General features: G+C 41.0%; 1 protein-coding gene across 1 annotated transcript in view; it reads left to right on the forward strand.

Annotated features, from left to right (window-relative positions):
- The window catches only part of CHGB (chromogranin B), a 44,393-nt gene that overhangs the window by 5,802 nt on the left and 18,010 nt on the right, over positions 1–20,581 (forward strand). The window contains exon 2 of the mRNA XM_044292310.1: positions 9,506–9,549. Within this exon, the coding sequence (XP_044148245.1) occupies positions 9,506–9,549 (44 nt within the window). The remainder of the gene's footprint in view (positions 1–9,505; positions 9,550–20,581) is intronic.

The raw sequence follows: 20,581 nt of genomic DNA on the forward strand, positions 1-20,581 counted from the left end.
TGTTGAATGTTAGATTGAAACGCTGATTTATTTTTAATCTTGATGAATTGATAATACGCAGGCGAGAACAAGACATAGAACTAAACACAAACTATAGAAGGGTCTTGAATTAATTTAATAGAATAACAAGTATAGAAGTTGGAACTTAATGGTAACCTCTGGCAATAACCATGGCCTATTATAAATGTGTTCACACAGGATATTAAGTAAGACTATGGGAAGAAAAGAAATTTAAAAGTCAACTCAGTTTTAAAGTAGAGCCCTAGTTTGGGAAAATCTTTTGGTAACTGGAAACCATAGACAAGCAGGATGGCTGCAGATATATTATTATAGGTTTAACTCTGATGGTGAATACCAAGGGTCGGCCCATTCTGCTTTGCTCTCTTGTATAACAATAGCAAATTGTGTTGAGAATTCTTTTGCTTTATGTCTCCAGCTCTTATTCAGACCTATGTGGGTATCCATGCTTACAGACTACACCTAGTAGTCGGATCCTACAGCCATGTCTTACTCCATTCCTTTAGTAAGGTTCGCAAGAAGAGGGCTCAGCAGAAAGAGAGTAACATATAGCTTCAGTATCCGATTAGACACAGAGATGGGTTGTAGTCTGTAGCCATGGAGACACATAGGTCTACCTAGGAGATGTCCACCCAAACAGGTGATTTTTATTTTAAAGAGGCTATAAATGGAGGCTTTAAGGGACCTCTGCTCAGGATAAGTCAGAAATATCAGATGGATGGAGGTCAGACACCCTCTCCGATCAGCTGTTTGAAAGGCTTTCGGCACTTATACAGTATGAGCACTGCGGCCTCCTCACAGCTTACCAAGCACAGCGCCGTGCAGTGTGTAGTGGCTGTGTCAGTAAGGCAGCCCAGGCCCATTCACATGTCATCAATGAACGTGACGTCACTGACCATTGCTGCTGCTCGCTCACCCCCATAGGGAACCATTAAATCTGGGCAGCAGATCGCTGTTTAGACAGTACAGTCTTCTGCCCAGAAACAGTGATTTAGGCGATCGTATCAATGATGCTTTCATCCAGTGTTTGCTCGGTCATTGGGGGATCAGCAGCACTATTTCTCAGGGCAATTATTGGGAGCAAGTTTTCCTAGGAAAGCTCCTTCCTGACAATTTCCCCAACCACTGGCCCATGTAAAGGTGCCTTAAAGGGGTTTTCTAGGATTTCTATGGTTTTAACAGCTCACGTAGTTGCTTACCTCCCCTATCTCTTCCCCATTATTATTATTTTTTTTTTTAGCACTGCCCCTAACACTAAGCTAGCTTATAGCTCCTCCTACCAAGTTACATAGACACTCCCCTATCACTGACCCTAACACCCAGCTAGTTTATAGCTCCTCCCACTCAGCTAGTTACATAGACACTCCTCTATCACTGCCCCTAACGCCCAGCTAGTTTATAGCTCCTCCCACCCAGCTAGTTACATAGACACTCCCCTGTCACTGCCCATAACAACACCCAGCTAGTTTATAGCTCCTCCCACCCAGCTAGTTACATAGACACTCTCCTGTCACTTCCCCTGTTGCTGCTCTGACACGCCCATGGACATAACCTCGCAGGAAATAAGAAAGAGCAGCATGGACAAGGGTCATGTGACCACAGCCCAGAACGGGAGATAGGAGCAATGTAGGTAATAGAAATATATTACAACATCACAGCAACTTTCATAAATGATTCTTTTAAAGGAAGTTGACACAAACAAGAAAACTCCTTTAAGGCTATATTCACATGTGCATAATTTTTTCCATTTTTCCGTTCCATTTTAAGCAGGAATTACATTACTGATATATTTAGTATATAGAAAATTGGAAGCTTTCTGTGCACATTTTTGATCAAATTGTTTCAGCCCATCTATCAGTAAAAAGGTAGCTTCCAATAGATGGGACCTACACTATCAGACTTCCCTTACATAAGTCCTACTGTCCAAAACTCCATCCACAGTTATCCAGGGTGCGCCAAGAAAACATTTCCCACCATTACTCCGCCGGTCTGAGCTGCTGACACCTGACAGGAAGGGTTCATCAATTCTTGCTGCTTGAGCCAAATTCTGACCTTCCCATCAGCAAAGGGGCAAAAGAAATCTGGATTTGTCTGCACAGTCGATGTTTTTCCATACAATATTTGCACTCTTTTTCCCACCAGAGTCTTTGCCTTTCTATTTCCCTTCCATAGCAATGACACTAGAACTGGCCACCTGCTGTTATAGCCCATCTATCCTAAGGAATGGCAGGATGTGTGTTTGGACATGTTAGCTGGAGCACTAGTCTTGTACTCGGCGGCAATTGGCTTGACTGTGCACCACCTGGTCCTGAGAATGATTCTTATCTGACCACTTTCGTCGCCAAGTTGTTTCCGTCCACAGGATGCACTTTTTGCTGGATGTTTGATCACTCCATTCTTGGTCTGCTCTCAACACTGTTGGATGTGAAAACCCCAGAAAGTTGGTCGTTTTTTAAATACTAGTCTTGCAAAGTCACTTAATTTTCCCATTCTGTTGTGGGTTCACATTGAAACAGGTCCCCTAAAATCTAGTTCATTGCTATGCTGCACTCGGGGTCATGTGTCTAATTTCCTTACAGGGAAGCTACAGTTATGAGAGGTAGGTGTCTCCAAGAACTTGGCCATTCAGTGTTTATATACATATAGAATAGTTAAAGGGGTTGGCCCATCTCATATAGTGATGAACAAAGCGAGCTTTGGATGCTACATCCGAAGTCGCTTAGTTCAAAACTTCGGAATAATACTGTACAGAGATCAGTCTCCGTACAGTATTAGAATGTTAGTTATTCACAAAGCCGCACATGATTTTTAACTTGGAAAACCACTTTAAAACTTGGAATCGGCCTTCAGTTCTGACTGGTACAGTATTAATCCAAGGTTTTGAAGGAAGCTAATTCGGATGTATCATCCAAAGCTCGCTTCGCTCAACACTAATCTCATACATTGGGGTCATGCCGCTAGGATTTGTAACCAATGTCTGATAAGTGTGGGTCCCACCTCTGAGAGCCGCACCTATCTGTAGAACCTCAAAGTGTAGGACAGCAAAATGCGCATGCACGACAACCCTGAATTCTTTTCTATGGGACTGCCAAAAATAGTGTGCTGCTCGGCTATTTTCGGTACTCACACAGTAATGGAGGGCGGCCGCGCATGCGCGTTTCACTGTCCCTCACTTTGCAGGCTCCGTTCAGGCTCCCGGAGGTTGGACCTGCACTTGTCAGACATTGGTGTCATATCCTAGCGATATGACCCCAGTGTATGAGATAGGCCAACCTCTTTAATCTCTCAACAGCAGCGTGATGATGGCAAAAAGTTAGTGAAGCGTTAGATCAAGATTTATCAGATTGGATGTTGCATCTCACATTTTTGGCAGGTCATTGGTGGAGCAGTGGTTTGAGAGATACCAGGCAGTTGGAAGCCATTTATGTAAAACACCAGTTAGCTCTGAATCTTTCCTCTTGATCAGGGCTCATGCACACGGGCCATAGTTTCAGTCTGCATCCGATCCTTTTTTCTTTTTTCCGGATTGGATGCGTACCCATTCATCTCAATGGGGCCGCAAAAGATACAGACAGCACACCCGTAGTCGGTTCCGCAGCACCACAAAATAATAGAATATGTCCTATTCTTGTCCGTTTTGCAGGTACAAGTATGCTCTTGCACACTGATTTTTCTATGTCCTGCGCTGTCTCATTCATCACTGGTTCGGCCTGTATCTGCAAGAGACCTTTATGGCTACGACTCTCATTTTCTTATATGATCTTTATGGTCACTTGTGTTGATTTTTCGTTAAGTTAAATTAAATCATTAGATTGTTTATTTGCTAACTATAAACTCAGACACATGCACACAAGCGTATCACGACACTTGTTTAAATTGTGCTGTAACAGTGCTGCTATAGAGGGCCATGAGGCTTCTACTGTGCTCCATAGGCCTCCAGTTTTATACTGAGGTTTTTTTGTTTGTTTTTGTTGCATTCTGTCCAAATTTGGAAGAAACAAATTATGGTATGCTTTATTGGGCTATATGTATGCAGATATACTCCTCTAGAATTATGTCTAGGGGAGAATATCTCTGACACATGGACTCCGAGTGATACTGAACGGCAGGACATGGAGGCTATATGGCCCAATACCAAAGAGGCGTACAGACAGAGCTCTGCCTTATGAATGAGCCCCCAGTCAGATGTACAACTTCCCTTTAACCCCTTAAGGACCAGGCTCATTTTCCCCTTCAGGACCAGGCCATTTTTTGCAAACCTGACCAGTGTCACTTTAAGTGCTCATAACTTTAAAACGCTTCGACTTACCCAGGCCGTTCTGAGATTGTTTTTTCGTCACATATTGTACTTCATGACACTGCTAAAATTGGGTCAAAAAAGTTAATTTTTTTGCATTAAAAAATACATTTTTTACCAAAAAGTTTGAAAAATTAGCAAATTTCAAAGTTTCAGTTTCTCTACTTCTGTAATACATAGTAATACCCCCAAAAATTGTGATGACTTTACATTCCCCATATGTCTACTTCATGTTTGTAGCATTTTGGGAATGATATTTTATTTTTTGGGGATGTTACAAGGCTTAGAAGTTTAGAAGCAAATTTTGAAATTTTTGAGAAATCTTCAAAATCCCACTTTTTATGGACCAGTTCAGGTTTGAAGTCATATTGTGAGGCTTAGATAATAGAAACCTCCCAAAAATGACCCCATTCTAGAAACTACACCCCTCAAGGTATTCAAAACTGTTTTTTCAAACTTTATTAACCCTTTAGGTCTTCCACAAGAGTTAATGGCATATGGAGAAACAATTTTGAAATTCCTATTTTTTGGAAATTTTTCCAATATAATCAATTTTTTCCAGGAGTAAAACAAGGGTTAACTGCCAAACAACACTCAAAATGGGTTGCCCTGATTCTGTAGTTTGCAAAAACAACCCATATGTGGTCGTAAACTACTGTTTGGCCGAACAGTAGCACATAGAAGGAGGGGAACACCATATGGGTTTTGGAAGGCAGATTTTGCAGGACTGGTTTTGTTTATACCATGTCCCATTTGAAGCCCCCTGTTGCACCCCTAGAATAGAAATTTCAAAAAAGTGACTCCATCTAAGAAAGTACACCCCTCAAGGTATTCAAAACTGGGTTTACAAACTTTGTTAACCCTTTAGGTGTTCCACAAGAGTTAATGGCAGATGGAGAAACAATTTAGAAATTTCTATTTTTTGGAAAATTTTCCAATATAATGAATTTTTTCCAGGAGTAAAACAAGGGTTAACTGCCAAACAACACTCAAAATGGGTTGCCCTGATTCTGTAGTTTGCAAAAACACCCCATATGTGGTCGTAAACTACTGTTTGGCCGAACGGTAGCACATAGAAGGAGGGGAACACCATATGGGTTTTGGAAGGCAGATTTTGCAGGACTGGTTTTGTTTATACCATGTCCCATTTGAAGCCCCTGTTGCACCCCTAGAATAGAAATTTTACAAAAAAGTGACTCCATCTAAGAAAGTACACCCCTCAAGGTATTCAAAACTGGGTTTACAAACTTTGTTAACCCTTTAGGTGTTCCACAAGAGTTAATGGCAGATGGAGAAACAATTTTGAAATTTCTATTTTTTGGAAAATTTTCCAATATAATCAATTTTTTCCAGGAGTAAAACAAGGGTTAACTGCCAAACAACACTCAAAATGGGTTGCCCTGATTCTGTAGTTTGCAAAAACACCCCATATGTGGTCGTAAACTACTGTTTGGCCGAACGGTAGCACATAGAAGGAGGGGAACACCATATGGGTTTTGGAAGGCAGATTTTGCAGGACTGGTTTTGTTTATACCATGTCCCATTTGAAGCCCCCTGTTGCACCCCTAGAATAGAAATTTCAAAAAAGTGACTCCATCTAAGAAAGTACACCCCTCAAGGTATTCAAAACTGGGTTTACAAACTTTGTTAACCCTTTAGGTGTTCCACAAGAGTTAATGCAGATGGAGAAACAATTTAGAAATTTCTATTTTTTGGAAAATTTTCCAATATAATCAGTTTTTTCCAGGAGTAAAACAAGGGTTAACTGCCAAACAACACTCAAAATGGGTTGCCCTGATTCTGTAGTTTGCAAAAACACCCCAAATGTGGTCGTAAACTACTGTTTGGCTAAACGGCAGGACATAGAAGAAGGGGAACGCCATACGGTTTTTGGAAGGCAGATTTTGCTGGACTGGTTTATTTACACCATGTACCCTTTCAAGCCCCCTGATGCCCCCCTAGAGTAGAAACTCCATAAAAGTGACCCCATCTAGAAAACTACGGGATAAGGTGGTTGTTGTTTTGGGACAATTTTTGGGGTAAATTAGATTTTTGGTTGCTCTATATTACTCTTTTTTGAGGCAATGTAACAAAAAAATTTAATTCTAAAATTGTTTCTACATTCGCTATTTAGTTTTGTGGAACACCTAAAGGGTTAACATAGTTTGTAAAGTAACTTTTGAATACCTTGAGGGGTGTAGTTTCTTAGATGGGGTCACTTTTTTGGAGTTTCTATTCTAGGCTACATCAGGGGGGGCTTCTAATGGGACATGGTGTAAAAAAAAAAACTGTCCATCAAAATCTGCCTTCCAGAAACCGTATGGAGTTCCCTTCGTTCTATGCCCTGCCGTGCGGCTATATAGCCATTTACGACCACATATGGGGTGTTTCTGCAAACTACAGAATTGGGGCAATAAATGTTTAGTTTTGTTTGGCTGTTAACCCTTGCTTTATTACCGGCAAAATGGATTTAAATTTAAATTTTGCCCAAAAATAGGTGTTTTGGCACCGTTTTTATTTTATATTTTTAACACCGTTCATCCGAGGCGTTTGGTAAAAAGTTATTTTTATAGCGACGACTTTTACGCACGCGACGATGCCCAATATGTATGGCTCTCAGACTTTGGAGACACTAAGCAGGCGTCCTAAAACTGCGGCCCTCCAGATGTTGTAAAACTACAATTCCCACCATGCCCTGATGATGGCTGTAGGTTGTCTGGGCATGCTGGGAGTTATAGTTTTACAACATCTGGAGGGCCGCAGTTTGAGGATGCCTGCACTAAAACTAATATTTTTTGGGGAAAGAAAAATTGTTTTTTGAAGCTATGTGGCGGATCATGCTGCGGGGGGGGGGGGGGGGGCAAGTGGCAGGGGGGGTCTGGTGTCTGAAAGTTGAAACAAAAAAGTTTGGAATAAATGTGCTTTTTTTTTTTTTTTTTTTTTCTAACTTTTCCCTTCTATCCCTGCCTAAAGGTGCCTCTCCCTCACTGACCCTAACCTACCTGGGTGGCGATGGGTGCAGGAGGGTGATGGATGCCGATTTAGGGGGACACAGGAGCTGGTGCTGGACGATGCTGCACGGTCAGGGTGCTGGACAGGAAGAGGAGGGGAGAGAGGAGCGCAGGAAGTTTGAATCTCACGCCTCTCTCCCCTGCACCAATCAGCACCCTGGACAGCGGCGTTCAGCACCAGGGCCAGCACCGCCTCCTCAAATCCTCGGACTGCGATTGGTGGTGTAAAATTACGCCACCGATCGCAGTCTTTTTCCGGTTCATCGGGTCACAGGACACCCGAATGGACCGGAAACGCAGAAAACCGCAGGTCTGAATTGACCTGCGGTTTTCTGCGATCGCCGATACGGGGGGGTCCAATGACCCCCCCCTGCGTTGTTACGGGATGCCGGCTGAATGATTTCAGCCGAAATCCCGTTTCGATTAACCCCCGCGGCGCCGGAATTCAGATTTTAAGTCAGGACGTACCGGTACGTCCTCGGTCCTTAAGGACTCGGGAAATAGGGCGTACCGGTACGTCCTCGGTCCTTAAGGGGTTAAGATGGAACTCATAGAAATTATGCTTTCCATCGAGATCCTTATTTGTAATGTGTATCTGTATTTTTAGCATTAATAGGAGGAGGTGCTGCCACGTGGGTGGACATGCCAACAAAAGGTGACGTGGAATCAGAGTGTACAAAATGTACTTACCTGGGGTTGTATCACTTAGGGACAGTATACATGTAGCGTGTAGGTTAAGTATAAATTCGGAATAACTGATAAAAAAAAATATATATATCTCAGATGTAGTCAGCAGAAAGACCACAATGTAGAAGGCACCATTAAATATTCCACAGAGCACAGAGAAAATGAAGATCAAATCAGGATTTTCTGGAAATAACACTGATGCCAGCTGCTGGGTTATATAACAGGATGCGGTCAGATCTAAGGACTGGGCATTGATGTTACCAGTGTACTCATTAGAATTACATGGCTAGTCACTGAAAAGTGTACAGATGTTGCCTGATGTACTGTGAATAATTACTGGAAACACAGCGGGGGAGGGGAGTCATATCATAGTAATTCAGCTATAAGACTATCAGGAGGAATTTTTCTTGTTTATCACAATAATATAAATGAAGGTACCTTTATAATTTTCATCTAAAAAATATTGTATTGTTAAAAAACAGTTAATGGGGGTTGGTTTTATTTAAAAAAAAAAAAAAACGCTCTTTAAAATATTTAATAAAGTGGAGTCCTCTGCTCAGAGCAGAGTTTATCCTGGTCTGGAGGACCCAATATGTCCATGCATTACACAGACGGCCCATGGTTTTTCAATAAATTAGTGGTAATGCTTTATTTCCCCAGTGGTAGCGCTGCAGGGGGAATGAACACTTGATGATGGCATGTTCCCACATAGATTACAGTCAATTGCTATTGTTTCCACCAGCAGGGCACCCTATAATTAACTTTTCAGTGGGGTACCCTTCAAACAAAAGGAAGTTGTACCCCTTTAGGGCCACCTTTCACCTACTGTATTTGGAGGTAACTGGTTTGTTGGACTGAATAATTAACACATTACTTATGATAGCTCTAATATAATTTCTGAAACTTTGAGCACCAACTATATTGATAACTGATTAATATGGCTAATGCTGGCCCAAGCATGTGAAGAAGAAAGCTCAGTAGGATGTTAAAGGGGTTTTTCCCACAAAAAATATTGTACAGTTTTCCATCCATTTCCTGCATCTGAATACTTTTGTAATTGCGTGTAATTAAAAATTTTGCACAGTCACTGAGTTATTCAATAAAATGTATCTGTATAGCGCCACTTGCTGTTTTTTTTTCTTCCTATTTCTTTGTCCAGCTCACTGAGATGGCCGCACATGCTCAGTTTCATCTTTCGACTGCCTCCTGAGTTGTGATAGGGAGATCATAGACACGCCCCCTTAGCTGCAGCAGAAAATACACTCCCCTTGAGCTTTCAGCTTGATATAAATCTAGCAGTGCAATGGGGAGATCTCTGGATCCATGTGAGGTACAGGGCTGGTTCTTGCTTTGTTAGAAATAGACTGTCATTTACTATATGATGTCTGATTTAGATTTTTTACATTAGTTATGGGATAACCCCTTTAACATGCTAGGATGTAAACGATCTGTCAAAGTCATTTTATATTAAGGTATTAATTTTTTCTTTCAGTTTATGCTGCTCCTCTTGATAAAGGAACACGTCCAGAAGAAATGGTATGTTACTAGACTGTTTTTACTTTTTTTTTATTGGATTGCTGTCTCCTAACCCTGCATAGATATATTAACATAAAATAGGTCATTGCACAGATATGGTACCAAAACAAAAGCTAGTACAGATGCACAACCAAGCATAGTGCATAGATACATTTCCATATCCAAGCTCAGCACATAATCAGGTAACCAGAACTAGCCATAAGACATTGAGTACCCTCAACAGTTCATCAATAGTTCTGGCCTACAGCCTACTGAATCATTGTGATGACTGGTGTATAGTCTCAGCAGTCCTGTACTGTTGGCCCAACAGGAACAACAAATAAATGGTACAGATGAAGCTAGAATTCGAAAATCAGAGTGAGGGTAATTACGTTATAGGATGGGAAGATAGTGCAGGTAGAGACCGGGGGCAAGGTATTTGGACTGGGGGAGAAATGGAAGAAGGTAGTAGAACAGCTCAGAAGGAAAAGTGTAGGGTACAAAATATACATAAACCTCTTAATTGTATGTATACTAATGCCAGAAGCCTGACTAATAAAACGGGGGAACTGGAATTAGTGATGTATGAGGAGGACTATGACATAGTGGGAATAACTGAGACATGGCTGGATGATAGCTATGACTGGGCAGTTGACAGGAGAGGGGGAGAGGTTTGCCTTTATGTTAAGTCCTGTCTAAAGCCCACACTCCGGGAAGATATAAGTGAAGGACGTGAACATGTGGAGTCACTGTGGGTAGAAATACACGGAGGCAAAAACAATAATAAAATACTAATAGGAGTTTATTATAAATCACCTAATATACCACAGAAAATCTACTACTAAACAAGAAGGACAAGGCGACAAATCATAATGAGGTGGTTATTATGTGGGACTTCAACTACCCAGATAAAGACTAGGAAACTGAAACTTGTATATCTTATAAAGGAAACAGGTTCTTGGCAATAACCAAAGACAATTACCTCTCCCAACTGGTTCAGGACCTGACTAGAGGGACGGCCATACTGGACTTAGCATTAACCAATAGACCTGACAGAACAACAGACGTGCAGGTTGGGGGACACCTGGGAAATAGTGACCATAGAGTAATAACCTTACAATTATCATTCAAAAGAGTGTTTCTTCAGGGAGGAACAAAAATACCAAACTTCAAAAAAGCAAAATTTAGCCAACTAAGAGAGGCCATAGGCCTAACCAACTGGGACAAAGTCCTGAAAAATAAAAATACAGCTACAAAATTGGATATTTTTAAAAGCATCCTAAAATCTTATTGTGGGAGGTACATACCTTATGGGAATAAAAGGTTAAGGAACAAGAAAAAAACAATGCGGATAAATAGAACTGTAAATAAAGCAATAAATGACAAAAAGAAAGCATTTAAATCACTAAAACAGGAGGGTAGCGAGAATCCCAAAATGAACGCGGAGCGAACCCAACACCCGGTATTGTCGCTGTCCTAGAACAATTACATTAACCAAACCAAAGCTAGACTCAGAACAGCGTAGTTTAAACAAGTACAAAAGCCTTTATTGGACATACATTTGTTAAAACATACATATCCATATACATGAATAAGCAGCACAAAGCTACACAGGATAATACTTGCAGATCTGTTTGTAAAAGAAGTAACAATGAATATTCCCAGACTGCACAGAGTGTATCCCAACACAGCCCACAATCAATACAATACAAAGTGCATAGTGCTTATTTGTAAACAATAGTCAAGGGGGAAAAAAAATGATCCCCTGAGGAAGCAAAACGCGAAACACGTGTAGGGATCCGGGAGGACTTGGTCTGTATTTATTTATGTTTTTTTCCCTTGACTATTGTTTACAAATAAGCACTATGCACTTTGTATTGTATTGATTGAAAAAGAAACCGGGTCCCAGAATTAGTTATATACATATATATGAACAGAAAGACGTGTCACAGTCCACAATTGTTTGGTGAGCAAAAAATTTAAATATTCACAGTTCCTGAAGTACTTGTGCACTTTAATTATATATCCAAGGAGCATCAGCTCACAGGCCTCATTTCATTTGAGAACGCTGAGCTGGTTCCTATCCTGTCCATTTGTAAGACATTTTGAGCAATGTTGGACTGGGGTTTCTGAAGCCCACCAGAGAAATTATTCTCAAGGCCCAACCCCTATATCATTAATAAAGCTAATAGGTTCTGAATTAAAGAAATAGACCCTAGTGTCAAGTGATTGGCTCCAAGAGGAAGCCAAATTGTTTTGATCTTAAGGGCGCATTATGATATCCGAGCTTGAACCCACCAGGAGGATCCTCTGGTACTCTGGGGTACCAGTCTGACCTTGCTTCTGAGTAGTGGCGCAGGAACAGACGCTGCTTCAGAAGCAGAAGCAGAACCTCTGTGCTTGTGCCGCTACTCAAAGCAGCCTTGAAGATGTGAGATTGTCAGGGTTGGGTGAGACTTCTGCAACACTGGCGTGGTGGCTGTCCATACCCGCCGACATCCCTTTTCTCCCAAGGGGCATGAATGCCAAGATTATGTCTACTCCCTGCTGTTGACCTCTTCACCCTCTGCCTTCTATGCTCTGACCTATAGGACACATGCTTTCCTCAGCTCTTAAACGGCCAGTGTGGCCTAATCTGTCCTGGTTTATTTAGTCCTTGCATAGTATTTGAGATATAGATATATAGATATATATATATATATATAGTACAGAGGCAAATTATCAGTTCTTAAATCAAACTTCACACTTAAAGCAAAAAAAAAAAAAACTTCACTTTGCAGTCTTGTTGTTATTTCACACACAATGAAAAGTCCACATAGCAAAAATCACCTTGTTGGAAGTTCTGCCTCCAGCTGTCCATAGCACGCTTTTTAGGGGGCCTGTTTCCCTTACAGACAGGTCTTAGCCCTCCAGCACGGCACAAGCCTCAGATCCCAGCACACACCCGGAGTAGTCACCCACCCAGCACTTTGACTACTTCCAGTAAGAGCCGTCCCGGATCAGCTATACAGCCATACTAAGTATTAAGGTGTCAAACAGCAACTTCTGCTGACACATAAAAACCGGCTCCTACTCCACCGAGACCAGGAACCTCAGTGACATGTACCTATCATCCACGATGATTCCTTGTACCTTCTTACAACATATATACAATACAGTACAGACCAAAAGTTTGGACACACCTTCTCATTCAAAGAGTTTTCTTTATTTTCATGACTATGAAAATTGTAGATTCACACTGAAGGCATCAAAACTATGAATTAACACATGTGGAATTATATACATAACAAAAAAGTGTGAAACAACTGAAAATATGTCATATTCTAGGTTCTTCAAAGTAGCCACCTTTTGCTTTGATTACTGCTTTGCACACTCTTGGCATTCTCTTGATGAGCATCAAGAGGTAGTCACCTGAAATGGTTTTCACTTCAAAGGTGTGCCCTGTCAGGTTTAATAAGTGGGATTTCTTGCCTTATAAATGGGGTTGGGACCATCAGTTGCGTTGTGGAGAAGTCAGGTGGATACACAGCTAATAGTCCTACTGAATAGACTGTTAGAATTTGTATTATGGCAAGAAAAAAGCAGCTAAGTAAAGAAAAACGAGTGGCCATCATTACTTTAACAAATGAAGGTCAGTCAGTCCGAAAAATTGGGAAAACTTTGAAAGTGTCCCCAAGTGCAGTCACAAAAACCATCAAGCGCTACAAAGAAACTGGCTCACGTGCGGACCACCCCAGGAAAGGAAGATTAAGAGTCACCTCTGCTGCGGAGGATAAGTTAATCGGAGTCACCAGCCTCAGAAATCGCAGGTTAACAGCAGCTCAGATTAGAGACCAGGTCAATGCCACACAGAGTTCTAGCAGCAGACACATCTCTAGAACAACTGTTAAGAGGAGACTGTGTGAATCAGGCCTTCATGGTAGAATATCTGCTAGGAAACCACTGCTAAGGACAGGCAACAAGCAGAAGAGACTTGTTTGGGATAAAGAACATAAGGAATGGACATTAGACCAGTGGAAATCTGTGCTTTGGTCTGATGAGTCCAAATTTGAGATCTTTGGTTCCAACCACCGTGTCTTTGTGCGACGCAGAAAAGGTGAACGGATGGACTCTACATGCCTGGTTCCCACCGTGAAGCATGGAGGAGATGGTGTGGGGGTGCTTTGCTGGTGACACTGTTGGGGATTTATTCAAAATTGAAGGCATACTGAACAAGCATGGCTACCACAGCATCTTGCAGCAGCATGTTATTCCATCCGGTTTGCGTTTAGTTGGACCATCATTTATTTTTCAACAGGACAATGACCACAAACACACCTCCAGGCTGTGTAAGGGCTATTTGACCATAAAGGAGAGTGATGGGGTGCTGCGCCAGATGACCTGGCCTCCACAGTCACCGGACCTGAACCCAATTGAGATGGTTTGGGGTGAGCTGGACCGCAGAGTGAAGGCAAAAGGGCCAACAAGTGCTAAGCATCTCTGGGAACTCCTTCAAGACTGTTGGAAGACCATTTCAGGTGACTACCTCTTTAAGCTCATCAAGAGAATGCCAAGAGTGTGCAAAGCAGTAATCAAAGCAAAAGGTGGCTACTTTGAAGAACCTAGAATATGACATATTTTCTGTTGTTTCACACTTTTTTGTTATGTATATAATTCCACATGTGTTAATTCATAGTTTTGATGCCTTCAGTGTGAATCTTCAATTTTCATAGTCATATAAAAATAAAGAAAACTCTTTGAATGAGAAGGTGTGTCCAAACTTTTGGTCTGTACTGTATATATTGCAGTTTTGGGGTTCTGGGGTCGAATCTGACCGAGGACAACATCTGCATAGAGTTTGTTTGTTCTCCCTGTGTGTGTGTGGGTTTCCTCTGGGTACTCCGGTCTCCTCCCACACTCCAAAGACTTACTGATAGAGAACTTAGATTGTCAGCCCCATAGGGAACAGCTTCATGCTACTGTCTGTAAAGCGCTGTGGAATATTGTAGCACTATAGAAAAGCATAAAATATATATATATATATATATATATATATATATATATATAAAATGTAGCAACATATTCCTTTGTGGCAACTAAACATTAACAAATCCTTCCCTCCCTCCCTTTCTGTTTTCTACTCTTTTAATAAAAAACCCTCTCACTCGAGGACCTTCAATATCGATCAGTTTTCATTTCTTTCTGTTCACATGAGCTCTCCACAATATCCACCTCTGACAGATTCTCCACACAGAGCTACCATTAGATGTGATTATTTGGACAGCACAATTATACTTAACAGCCCAAGATCTGTGGCTGACCTGGGATGAGGATATTCCCACTCTAGATAAACACTATATTAAGTGTTGCCTGTAAGAACATAACAGTTATGACTAGGGATGAGCGAATCGACTTCGGATTAAACATTTGCATAAAACGTCGTTCTAATACTGTATGGAGCAGGAGCTCCGTACAGTATTAGAATGTATTGGCTCCGATGAGCCAAAGTTATTACTTCGCGAAGTCTCGCGAGACTTCGCACAATATCTTCATCAATTGATTTGTACTGTAAAAAAACATTTCCCGAACTTGGGTTCGGTTCCAAGTGCTAGCACTCAATTCAGCAGATCACTTTACAGCTTTCCTGTTTAGACCAAGTCAGTACAGAGTCATCTCATTATAAGTAGATGCAATGCTATTACACTGCTGACGTCCTAGATAAGGCAGGATATAGTAACACTATGTGTATCTAACACACCCAGCTATATTTCCCTTGTCACTCTGTCACTCTGAGGGGTGTCTGGGGGATGATCATTCCTTTTTTAAAGAGGATTTCCCACCAAGAATACTTATTCCTTATCCACAGTGTTGGGGATACATGTTTGATCATTGGGGGTATGACTGCTGGAACCCCAACAGATTGCAAGAATGGAGGTCCCTAACTTACCATGTAAATGGAGCAGTAGTACACATGTGTGGCACTGATGAAGATAGAGCCAAGTGATCAGATACTTATCACCTATCCTGTGGATAGGGGTGTGTTATTTGTGGGAAAGTCTGATGGTGATTAAAGGGGTATTCCAGTTGTAGCAAGTTATCCCCCTTTCCACATTATAGAGTATAACTATTAGATCAGTGAGGGTCCTACCACTGGGACCACAACATAATAAAGATGTGGGTTGAGGTATATCAAGACTGGCACATCCATATGCCAGTCTTGATCTCCTGCACTGGTGGGAGATGTGCCTAATTTATTAAGAGGCAGAAGCCTCTTATCAAATCGGACAAATCTCTGTCCAGCCGTGCTCCAGAAACTGAAGGCAATGCCAGCTGCAGGCTGACCTAGACTTTAGCAATAACTTCTGCTAAATGAGGCAGGTGGCGCAAAGCACCGCCCACTTCCACTAAGCCAGGCCCTCTTTTCTTGCCACTGGCGAGAAGCTTGAAAAGTCGCAAATGACATCTCACCTATGGCATGCACTGCAATGTGTGACTTTTTTTTACGCCACGATAATAAGCTTAATAAATGTCCCTCAGTGGGGGAGATGTGTTAAAACTGGTGTAAAGGAAAACTGGCTTAGTTGCCCATAGCAACCAATCAGCTTCCTCCTTTCATTTTTCAGAGCTGCATTGGAAGATGAAAGGTGGAATCTGATTGGTTGCTATAGGCAACTAAGCCCGTTTTCCTTTACACCAGTTTTGATAAATCTCCCACATTATTTCTGTTCTACATTGCTTCAGTCTGAGTAATGGGACTAAAATGAAATAGACGGGACGTTTCCCCATAACACCTTCTTACATGTGATATAAGCTTCAGATGTCTAACACATGACATCGACTCCATTACTGCACATTCACAACAGATTCTGTCTTGTTATATTTATGGAGATAATTAAGAGGCAAAAATAACATCTATGAGGGAAGGACATATAATTGTACCATCTTACTGTATGCGGTCTTCACTTTACACATCTGAGGCTGAAGTTAATTAAAATGTTGATGAAATATGTTCCCAATTACTGCCAGATGATTGTATTGTATCTTCCTGAGGGTCATGAGTCACCAGAGCTGGATGAGTCATGAGAAGGAGATGGAGCCACTCGTTACCAGGCTACTGCCAGGGTATAAAGTTATTTTACATCAGCCAGATCTACTGTTTCTAACCCGTTATCTGTAATAACTATGGGAATATTACAAAGTTCTTTGTCTGAGCGGAAGATTTGCTTCGGGGAATTGTAATGCGATTAACAATTTTTCTGCTGACAATATAGTCTTGACATTTAAAAATGGCTGCATGTTAATTAAAGGCTACAGTCCTCTCCTGATGATATCATCGTTTCCGATTTACTACCAAATCAACAAAATTGCAGAGTATGAACGGTCTCCTGTGCTGAGTATGTCAAGCTAATTTTTGGTCCACCTTCTCAAAAATCAATCTAAAATCAATATTGCTGCTGGGAGTGCCATTGCCACCGGCTCTTCGGCCTTATTGGTGAGGCTGTTAGAAAGCGATTGTCTTCCATTCTGACACAGGGGAACATCTGGCCCTGACTGCATCCAATTATGCACCTGTCAAAAGCAATTCATTGGGAATTGGACATGTAGATCGGTGCATTTGAATGGAGGCCATTTAGCTGCTTGAAGAAGACAATGCATGCTTACAGCCATGGCTGACTAAAATAATTTTAGTTACCCTTTAGACTAGGTCCACACAGAGCAGTTTAATGCTGTCTTTAAAGGGGTTGTTAGAATTCAATAAAAACTTAGGCATCCCCTGTAAATTTGCTAAAATAACAAAAGAGATATTGACTGCAGCGGTGATTTCTGTACGCATAGGTTCACTGCTGCAACCAATCACTGGCCTCAGCAGGGATGTCCTATATACGGCTGAGGCCAGTGATTGACTGAACGGTGACCAGTGTATACAGAACGTCACTGCTGCAGCCAGGAAGATGACAACGGCAGTGGAAAGCTGGAACAAGCAGGGGAGAAAAAGGGTAACTATCACTTGTTTTATTACATTTTAGCACATTTAGAGTGGCTGCCCAAGTTATTATTCATCTCAGACAACCTGTTTAAAAGGAATGTGTCATAAAAAAAATGACCTGTTGCTTAATTATCTTTTACTGAAAAGGCGGCAGCCCAGCCTAAAGACCCTTAGTAACCGCTGTAAAAATCATACAATGTGATTTCCTGATTTTGAAATTTTTTCTATTCTGTCTCTCAGAGTGGGAATGCACCTACAATGTGAATTTCAGACCCCTCCATGATTTTTAAGTGAGAGAACTTGCTAAATTGCAGGGTTTTCAAATACTTCTGGTCCTCACTGTAGCACTGATATTAAAATACAATGTACTATAGAAATTGTGTATTGTATTTTAGAAGCAATCGCCTATTATAGCCCCCCCTTGTGGGACTATTAAATAGTTTAAAAAAGTAAAAAAAAAAAAAAAACATTTATTAAATTAGAAATTCCAATAAAACGCTCTTTTCCATCGAAAAAACACGTTTGGTATCGCCACATCCGCATATCCCATATGGTGAATGCTGATAAAAAAAAATTAAAAAAAAATCCTGAATTGCTTCTATTTGCTTAATTGCCACTAAAAAAAGGAATACAAAGAGATAAAAGTATTATGTATCCCAAATTATACCAATGAAAACTGTTGTTGTCCCACAAAAATCAAGCCCGGAAAATCAATGCCACAAAATTTCTAATATGCAAACTCAGTGGCAGTATTGCAGTTTTTTCCTATACCCCTCCAAGGAAGATTTAATAAAAGTTAATCAGTAAGTTATGTGTACCCCAAAATGGCACCATTAAAAACTACAACTTGTCCTACAAAAATCAAGCCCCCATACGACTACATAGATGGAAAAATAAAAAAGTTATATCTCTTGGAAGACAATGAAATAAATGAAAAAAATAGCTTGGTCAGTAAGTCCCAAAACAGGCTGGTCACTAAGGGGTTAAAACACTTTTTCTTTTATTTTAAACATATTTTGAAATAATTTTCGGTGATATTATTTTGTATTTTGTATGTTAATAATTATATTTAAATAAAAACCATAAAATAACCTGCAGTTTTAACAGGCCACTAGGCCTTATTCCTCCTCTTCTTGGTCTGTACAGATCACTTTACCACAGTTATCTCCTTATCATTAATGGCAGGTTTAGAATGACAGATAGCACCTCTGTGTATAGATAACAACAGGTAATTGTCAAAGCTTATCTATTGGCTGCTGTCATTATCATCTCACATATCAGGTGGGAAAGTAAATATACCAGCTTCATCAGGTCTAGGAGATCCATTCGATAATGTCTGCAGATTGTACTTCACAAACTGGTGACGGATACATAATACTCTCATACTTCACATGAAAGTCATGTTTACTGCACAGTAGGGATTATTTTTTCCTTGTGTATATAAGCATTTATCAATTTACCAGTTAAAATGAAAATTACAAGCTTCCGATTAAATTGGATTCCTACCCAGAGAGCAGATGTTCCTTTTTCAAAATCAGCATAGAAAATGCTGCTTTAATTAAACTATAAATGGTTGAAAGAAATGCATGAAATGTAAAAGCTACCAAAGAACATAGGGGAAGCAACTCTGCTTGATTGTGATGATCACCTGCAGTGAGCAGGTTAGGCTGGGGTTACATGTTCACGTTTCTTATTGCAAGCCAACGACAGGAGCGGATTCAAAAAGAAGAGAGGACTCTTTATACATGTCTTCTGTTTATGATCCATTCCTGCCTGGCTGTAGCTTTAAAACCTGCATTAAGAAACCTGAAAGTGTAAAGCCAACCTAACAGTCATTGAAGAACAATTCTCCACCCACTGTGCCACTTGATGTGAAACCAGATGTGCCACTATTATCATGCTTTCAACGGTAAATATTTCACCCAAAGACCATTTATTAATGCCATCATAAGAATCCATGTATACAGTGCTTTCGGAAAGTCTTCAGACACCTTGACTTTTGTCACATTTTGTAATGATGCGGCCTTGTGCTAAAATAAAAATAAAACAGTTTTTCCCCATCAATCTGCACTCAATCCCTCATAATGAGAAAGTGAAAATAGAATGTTAGAAATTTTTGCAAAGTTATTAAAAAGGAAAACCTAAAAATGTCACATGGAGATAAGTATTTAGACCCTTTTCTATGACACTTAAAATTTAGCTCTGAGGGCCTCCCATTTCTCTTGATCATCTTTGAGATGTTTCCACACCTTGACTGGAGTCCACCTGTGATAAATTCAGTTGATTGAGCGACATGCTTTGGAAAGACACACCACTGTCTATATAAGACCTAAAGTACTCTCAGACTGCAAGAAACACGATTCTTTGGTCTGATGAAATCGAGATTGAACTTTTTGGTCTCAATTCTAAGCGTCATGTCTGTCACCTTCCAACAAGACAATGACCCTCAGCACACAGCTAAAACAGCACAGGAATGGCTTAGGGACAACTCAGTGAATGTCCTTGAGTGGCCCAGCCAGACCTCTAACTTGAACCCAATCTAACATCTCTTGAGAGACCTGAAAATAGCTGTTTACTGGTCCTCATCTAACCTGACAGAGCTTGAGAGGATCTGCAGAGAAGAATGGCAGAAAATCCCCAAATCCAGGTGTGCAAAGCTTGTGGCATCATACTTAAAGAGGACCTTTCATTACTATAAAAAATCTAAACTAAGTATACAGACACGGAGAGCAGCGCCCAGGGATCTCCCTGCACTTACTATTATCCCTGTGCGCCGCACCGTTCTCCCGGTATAGGCTCCGGTATCTTCAGATTTTCGGCTCAACTGGGAGGAGCCTGCTCTTGTTCTCCTGGGCGTCTCCTTCTCCCAGGCTGTAGCGCTGGCCAATCGCAGTGCTCAGCTCATAGCCGGAGAGGTTTTTTTCTTCCAGGCTATGAGCTGAGACACCCAGGAGAACAAGAGCAGGCTCCTCCCAGTTGAGCCGAAAATCTGAAGATACCGGAGCCTATACCGGGAGAACGGATGAATACGTATGTCAATGCAAAATTTTAGTTTATTTTCAGTAAATTAGCAAAGATTTCTAACAT

The sequence above is a fragment of the Bufo gargarizans genome, chromosome 4 (assembly GCF_014858855.1).
Source record: "Bufo gargarizans isolate SCDJY-AF-19 chromosome 4, ASM1485885v1, whole genome shotgun sequence".
In the NCBI taxonomy this organism is placed as follows: domain Eukaryota; kingdom Metazoa; phylum Chordata; class Amphibia; order Anura; family Bufonidae; genus Bufo; species Bufo gargarizans.